Here is an 8200-nt window from a genome sequence, read left to right on the forward strand (position 1 = left end):
TCATCGCTAAATGACATTTCGCTTGCGAAGACTAATGTCAAATCCCATAAATTTTGATAACGAATTTCGTCATCGTTTTTAACGAAAGGGACTTTGTCTAGAGGCACAGGAATATAATTAAATAATTTGACACAGCAATAACGACACACGGCGCGTCAATGTACTAAGTTAGGTACATGTACAAACCGTACAATGTCAATTCCCGGAACTCAGAGTATCTCATACCAAATTTCAGCTAAAATGATTAAGCGGTTTGGGCGTGACAGACAGACTTTCGCATGAATATTAGTATGAATAAATAATTTTTTATATACCTTTCCTTTCTTCACGCTATTATCAATGAATAGTTGTTGCTATTAACAAAAATAAATAGGTAGTAAAAATTATAATTATAAAACGAGCGCTGTAATAATATTATAATATAATATAATATGTTACAGCGCCCGTTTGAAATTCTATGACAATCAAAAATATTATGATGTCTGCGGATTGTATGTCGATTTTAGCCGAAAAATTAAATTTATCAGTGGAATCTTTAAATATTCTTAAATATCTTAAATATCTTAATATGTGACATATTAAGACTGAATAGGCAATTTCAATCTAGTTTTAACAATATGATTCTAAATCCTTCCTTATTCTTCGTAATATTTGTGTGAGGAAAAGATGTGAGAAAGAGAGGAAATTTGGAAATTAAAGCTGTAATAATACCAGAATTTTGGGAAAACTATATGTATTAACACGCCTTAAAAAGTTTGCATAGACAAAACATTTAATTATACTTAATTTTTGCGACACAATTGACGACCTCTGTCACTGTGGCTCAGTTGGTGGGCTGTTGGTAGCTCAAGCCGGGGGTCGCGGGTTCGAATTCCGCCGATGAAACAAAAAGTTTTCAAAGTTCCTGGGTCATGGATGGGTATTAAATATGTGTATCATATAATATAATCATAAATATATATGTATTGTTTAAAAGTATTAAATATATTTCCGTTGTTTGATACCCGTAACACAAGTCCTTCAGGTACTTACCACGGGGCCAGACTGACGTGGTGTGGTACGTCCATAGATATTATTATATTATTAATATAATATTATGATATAATATTGCTGAATATCAGCAACGGGCCAAGTGGAGGTGGCCAACATTTAATTTCGATAGTGCAAGTTCCCAGGTCATATGCAAATTTGAATGTACCAATCACATGTGCGACAAATGAAAGTTTTACGTGAATTAAACCTAAACTCTAACGGCCGTTCCCAATATTTGATCTATCTCTGGTTTTACCCTACTAGAGATAGGAATAGCTCATAATTGATATAAAATATATGTCTCTAATGTCTAATGTGAGCTACTCCTATCTCTAGTAGGGCAAAACCAGAGATAGATCAAATATTGGGAACGGCCGTAAAGCATCATAAGATAACCCAACATGCATTCTTTAGATAGACTTAAATAATCGTAGATTCCGAGCAATTAATTTGTCTGTCTGTCTGTTACCTCTTTTTCGAGTGCCGGGAAAGGACAAAGGATACTTTTTATCGCAAAAATGTACGGTTCCTGCACGATAAACGAATTTTGGTGCAATGAAGTTTCAGGCATCACCTATCTAGTATAGTACCTTATATTCTTAAGAATACTGTAATATGTGCAGCGGCATACACAATTTATATTCTATGTTAAATATTCTATATTGAAAATAAAATATAAAAGCCATATTAAGCCCTTAACTAAGGGCCTGTTTCACTACTTCCTGATAAGGCTATTCACCAATTAACTTGACAGATCAAGTATGGAGAATCTGTCAAAAAAGTTGTAAATAGCCTATTAGGCTCTTTATCATAAAGTGGTGAAACAGGCCCTAAGCCCTTTATCTACTATCAAAATTATTAATTTAGTAATAGTTACCTAAGCTATTTAATAAAACTATAGATATCGGAAAAACTACTTGTATAAAGTGAAATTAGGATTTCTTTCGATTACTCATAACCCCTTACTTAAAATTCTGCTCATCCTAATCATACGCAATATTAATTCTTGCGCGGATAGTTCTTGTAATTTTATTCATGTTCAAGCCTAAAACTATAGAATATGACAAAATATGAAACAAAACACAACGATGACTCCTCTAATGGAGTGCTAACTTACAATAATAATCTTAATAAACTAATATTTATGTTAATTGTGTGCGCCCAGTTGCCTATTTAGAATGACAGGTTTAAGTGAATTCTTTTTAAATTAGTCAAGATCACTATCATCATCACTATTCAAAGATGATTGGCAGTGTAGTTTAAGGAAATATGTAACAGGATGTAACGAAACAAACTGATTATAGTTTATTGTTCGTACCGCGTACGTGTCGCCTGTAAAAAGGCCCGGGCGCGCACTAGCGGCCAAGCCGCGGCGGCCATCGAGATAGATACCTTAGTATAAAACTGCCATAGACCACGCGCACCTGGCCGCAACGCGCCGCCGTGGCTAGGCCGCAGCGGCCATCGAAAGTATGGTGTGGCCGCTTGACAGCGTATCTATCTCGATGGCCGCCGCGGCCTGGCCGCTGCGGCTTGGCCGCTAGTGCGCACCCGGGCTAAGATAGCACCGCTGAAAGACTAACTTTTTTGCATGGGAAAATTCATGATCATGGCGTGCTTAACCATATAAAACACAAATCACATAATAAATAATATAATTTGTCATGATAATATGAAAAAGAGTAGCTATGGTATATTTACTTTAATTTCTTCTTAAAAAATATGGCGGTTCAGCAGATTTATGCGAACTGTAAACATTGGTGCCATTTTTAATCTGTATTTGTTAATTACTCTGTTACTACATTCATCATTAAAGTCTACGAGTAAGAGCCCTTGAAAACTGACAGGCTAGAAAAGGTAAAGGTATATTATAAGGATGCTTAAATGCAGAAATATCAGCCTACTATTACTCTACTCTCAGAAAGAATTACAGCATTATTCGTCTTTAATCTTGAATTCTAAGGGTACTAGCCACTAGAGCACAAGGATCTATCACCCTTAGGCTTGGATTAAAAGGAGGTTTTGTCATCCTCAAGAAATTTAAGGGGATTTTAAGCACTAGTCTTGAGCATAAGTCTTTTGTACCCTTAAACTTAGAGCAAGAAGGAAAAAAATGTATTCCCCCTAAACAAAATATTTTTTTTTGGTAAAATCTTAGGGGGATTTTATCCCTTAAAGAAAATACGGTTGTTTACTATATCTCAGGTGAGATTAGACGTACTAATTTCATTGTACTTATCCGTACAAGGATGACTAAATATATCGGATCAGATCCAAAGTGATCGAACTGATTCGCATAGGTGGGCTTAATGGCGGCTCCGGACATTCAGCACACCAAATAAGCCCATATCAATGTCAAGTTAACAAATAGAAATAAAAATAATAGCTTCTTCGTCTTATAGGTGCCCTGTTTTGGAAAATGTTGATTCTATAAAATCTACTGATTGTTCCATAATGATATCATTGTATTTCGAGTAGTCAGACAAACTTTAGTCAAAATGAAGTCGATCCTGGTAAGCTTTTTTCGTTAATATTTTAACGTTATAGGTTTTTGAAGTAGTACCTACTTAAAACAATTTAATTCATATAACTTGTAAACATAATTAATTTTTGTTTCTGAATATTACCTTTCTTCCTAGATGTGACACTCTACTTAAGATATGAATTGTTATAGACATACCTATCTTATACAAATACAAATATTTTATTGACCATAAATAAGCTTACAAGCATGTTTACAAGTACAAGTAACAGGGATTGTATGTATATTTGTAGTACCTAATGGAATATATTAAATGTGTTACGTCCAACTGGTAATTTTTATAAAAAATTGTTTAAACTTATAGCTGTCTTGTACCTTATAAATTTAACGTATTTGTTAATTTAATAGTTACAGCGCTAAATAATAAAAAATACATATTTATTTATAGACTACTTAAAAATAATATAGATTTAAAATTTATTAAAATTAACTATTGGGTTAACATCAAAAATCCACACATAAATTTTGATCTAGTTTAATGAGATTCGTATAATATAGATTTGAATAATAATGCACAGTTACAAAAATGTTAAAAGTATTTTATTGCTTTGCTAAAAAATAAAAGTGATATAGGTGCAAAAATGGCCAATTAACCAATGGTATTGTATATTATTAAACCATTTCTTTTTATATTTTGATGGTAATAATATTATAATCCTTAAATTCATTTCGTATATTTACGAAACCGTATATTTCATAATTTTTTATTGTAATTTGTTTTTTAATTCAGATTACTTCAACAGCCTAACCGTGAGGAGACTTTTTTTTATGAAATAAGGGGGCAAATGAGCAAACGGGTCACCTGATGGAAAGCAACTTCCGTCGCCCATGGACTCTCGCAGCATCAGAAGAGCTGCAGGTGCATTGCCGGCCCTTTAAGAGGGAATAGGGTAATAGGGGAGGGTAGGGAAGGGAATAGGGGAGAGTAGGGACGAATTGGGAGACGGTAGGGAAGGGAAAAGGGTAGGGGATTGGGCCTCCGATAAACTCACTCACTCGGCGAAACACAGCGCAAGCGCTGTTTCACGCCGGTTTTCTGTGAGCCCGTGGTATTTCTCCGGTTGAGCCGGCCCATTCGTGCCGAAGCATGGCTCTCCCACGAAAATCTCGCGCAATTCACGTATAATATGCTTAAAATCTAATGTTTTCTTTCCAGCTCTTCGCCTTAACACTCTGTGTGATTGCTTTAGCAAGAGCAGAGGACGACGGGAAGTACCGCGCAGAACGCTACGTTAGCGATGGCCGGTACTTCAACAACTACAACGGTCGCTACGACAATGGGTACAGGCGCTTCTATGGCAACAACTACAACAATGGATGGAACCAACAGTACCCTGGCTGGAACCAGCCCTACCCTTACAACGCTAGGCCGTACTCCGACCTGCTTGCCCCCTTCGCCAGTTCCGGAAAAGATAACAGGTAATAAAAATTTATGGCGCCTATGGATCAAAGGTCAAAACATAGATCGATAATTGACAGACGCGTCTGTGGATTTGTGCAAATACAAAGTTATAGGATTCCATTGACTCGAAATGGTTGATTTTAAGGATATAATATAGGCTGAAAAACAGGCTCCTATCGTGATCAGTACACATTTAGTACATTTTTATATCCTCAAAGGTAATTTGTGTTCACAATTCAGTGTTTGCCGAGTCATTTTATTTTGGGTAAAAAAGTAAACCCGAAACGTAAGGCTTTCATTGGTGTCTCAACAAAAAAGTCTTAAAAATATGCGAATTTAAGTAAGCTTTTCAAATGTGTCTCAACAAAAATATGCGAATTGAAGTAAGCCACAATTTTGCTATGCCGTATCTTGACAGAATATTTATCTATTGAAAAAACCTGTCAAGGTCAGAAAAGCTATAAAGTGATCTTCATTACCTAAATGATATTGGACTATTTTTTATGTGATATTACGTAATTTGAATATCCTGGCGCTCAAATAAGATTATCTATTAATGAACATAATCGTCAACAAAACAAAACAAAAAATAAAGATATAAATAATTATTTAAAAATAATTATCTCGTATTTTAATAGCTGCATGTTTAAATCCTTAGATTATATTTATTTCTACTTGATCCCTCTGAAAAGTAATTTCAATCTAATTTCAGTTGCCAGGAATAAAATCATATATTACTATTGCGGAGTTAAAAATAAATGAATGATAATAATTTTATCTTGTGAATAATATTAACGTATCGATCGTATCGTATACACAATCTAACTATTTAAAAATGGCAATCCCTCATTCGTAATAAATTGCTAGCTATTTTATGAAAGGAACATCCAAATTAGCACATTGATATTTTGGTTATTTCCTCAAACTTTACAATATCTGGAAATATATTAAATGCTCGTCCTTAATTATAAAGCCTTTATACATAAATAAGACGTTGAATTATGAAAACTGTAAAAAATATTATTTTATAATTTCAGCGCTGCCGACAACGCTGTAGTCAAGCCGAAAGCCATCGAAGTTAAGCCCGCTGTGACGATCATCGCTCCGACAACCGCCGCACCCAGGATCCTCCCCGCCGTGGTATCAACCACCGCTCTCCCAAGAGTCGCGTACGCCAAATTCGGGAACGAGGGCCAGGCCAGGATCGTGTCCCAAGACAGCGACACCGAAGCCAACGGCTACAACTACAGCTTCCGCACTGAAAACGGCATCAACGTCGGTGAAACTGGTTTAGTCGACGCCGCCAACTCTGGTGGTACCAGAGTTAAGGGTTTCTATGAGTACGTCGGTGATGACGGTCTGGTCTACAGAGTAGACTACACCGCCGACGAGAACGGCTTCCACGCCACCGGAGCTCACTTGCCCTGAACTGTTTGACTGATAACGAACTCGCTAATACAATTCCAATAAACTAATTTATTATTATTTGGTATTTTAATGATGACCCAATAAATGAACATTTTATATCATTAATTATTGTAGATTAACAATTATAGAGGTAGATGATTACTTTTTACCAAACATGAAACATTTGATTCTTTAATAACTTTCTTCAAGTTAGCTAACCTAAAATTTTATCAATTATATTATTAAACGCTTGCTTTCAATAAATTAATCCATCAATTGACTCAATATTATCTACAACATTTTTTGTTTATGGATATAAAAGGATTTTTACTTTATGGATGTAAGAGATTGATCATGAAGTTATACCATCATGAAGTTTTCTATACTTAGATCTTTTCATTGTGTACAATACTTAGTGAATTATTTTGATAAATCTCGTAGGGTTCAGGTTGCATTTGCAATGGAAGCGGAAAAATATAATTATTTCATAAGAATATCACATAAGAAACCTCAAAAATAACCGTATTTCTCCACTATTTAATGAATCATGAATGTTAATACTTAAAAACCTTCCTCTTCAATCACTCTATCTATTAAAAAAATACATCAAAATCCGCTGCATAGTTTTAAAGATTAAAGGGAACAAAGGGTCATAGGGACAGAGAAAGCGACTTTGTTTTGTAGTATGTAGTGATAGTATTTAGTGCGGAGCGGTGGAGCCTCCTTTTCGAAAAATTTCCAAAATTTTTGAGCCCTCATAACTGGAGTTGAGTCGCATTGGATACGCACAGTATTAAAAAATTTTGTTAGTTGTGAGAAAAAAACACATTTTTTAAAATTGCATATCACTCAAATTTCAAATTTATTAAAACTTTAAATCTAAGATTATTTACTTACTCACTGTGCATTGAGACACACGAAGGTCCTGCAAAGCTAAGATAAGTCCTGCAAAGATAAGACAATACATATTATGTAACAGATATTTACACAGAAACAATGAAAAAATTGACAAATTTGGACTCTAAAATTAAGGGTTGAAAGATTTTGTGAAACACCTTCAATTTTGATGCTGTAGAGTAATACAATTTATTATGTTGTAAATAAAATTTAAAAAATCCGTAATCTACATAAATAAGTATACAGTGTGTAACAAAAATAAGTGATAATACTTTAGGGTATATACGTGTCCCTTGTAGAGAGTTCACTGTGAAAAGAACAGTTCAGTTCAAGAAGTTCAGCGCGGAAAGATGAGAATATTTTTTCACTTTTGTATGGGCAAGGACCCGAGCGTCACGAGTTTCCCCATACAAAAGTGAAAAAAATGTTGGTCTTTCAGCGCTGCTACTTTCACAGTGAACTCACTGCAAGAAACATGTACACACCCTAAAGTATTATCACTTATTTTTGTTACACCCTGTATTTGGAACAGAATTATTATCATTTTCTATTAACATTTTCTTTAAGTATTTAATTTATTAACGTTCATAAAATGTATTTCACCAAATCTCATAATTACAATTTATTACTTACCAATTGAAATAAGTTAATTACGTGTAAATAAAAAAAATGTGTTGTGAAAACTACAAAATTATTAAAAGTAGTGTTGTTGGATGTCTATTTTCAACATGAATAAAATAATTATTTAGAACTATTAAAAGCCCAATATTATTATATTTCAATAATGTAAATGCGTTTAAAATTTCATCATCATAAATAATTTTCATTGGAAAATTTTAGCTTTATACTCGTAATTATTTATATGCATACGGACTGTTAACAATCTCAAAAACATACAGTGCTCTTTAATTAGTTCAGGT

At 34.1% G+C, this 8200-nt stretch overlaps 1 protein-coding gene across 1 annotated transcript; it reads left to right on the top strand.

The window, feature by feature from the left end:
- The first annotated feature begins 3530 nt into the window (after nt 1–3530).
- On the top strand, nt 3531–6404 carry LOC121731188 (larval cuticle protein LCP-30-like). Its single transcript, XM_042120543.1, has 3 exons — nt 3531–3545; nt 4731–4993; nt 6014–6404. The coding sequence occupies exons 1-3, from the start codon at nt 3531–3533 to the stop codon at nt 6402–6404; spliced, it is 669 nt and encodes a 222-aa protein (XP_041976477.1).
- The last annotated feature ends 1796 nt before the right edge of the window (nt 6405–8200 follow it).

Source organism: Aricia agestis, chromosome 10, assembly GCF_905147365.1.
Source record: "Aricia agestis chromosome 10, ilAriAges1.1, whole genome shotgun sequence".
Taxonomy (NCBI): domain Eukaryota; kingdom Metazoa; phylum Arthropoda; class Insecta; order Lepidoptera; family Lycaenidae; genus Aricia; species Aricia agestis.

Excerpts from the sequence above, each read along its gene's own strand:
- LOC121731188 (XM_042120543.1), top strand. Across the intron at positions 4,994-6,013 it reads AGTTCCGGAAAAGATAACAG|CGCTGCCGACAACGCTGTAG; the intron begins GTAATAAAAATT and ends TTATAATTTCAG.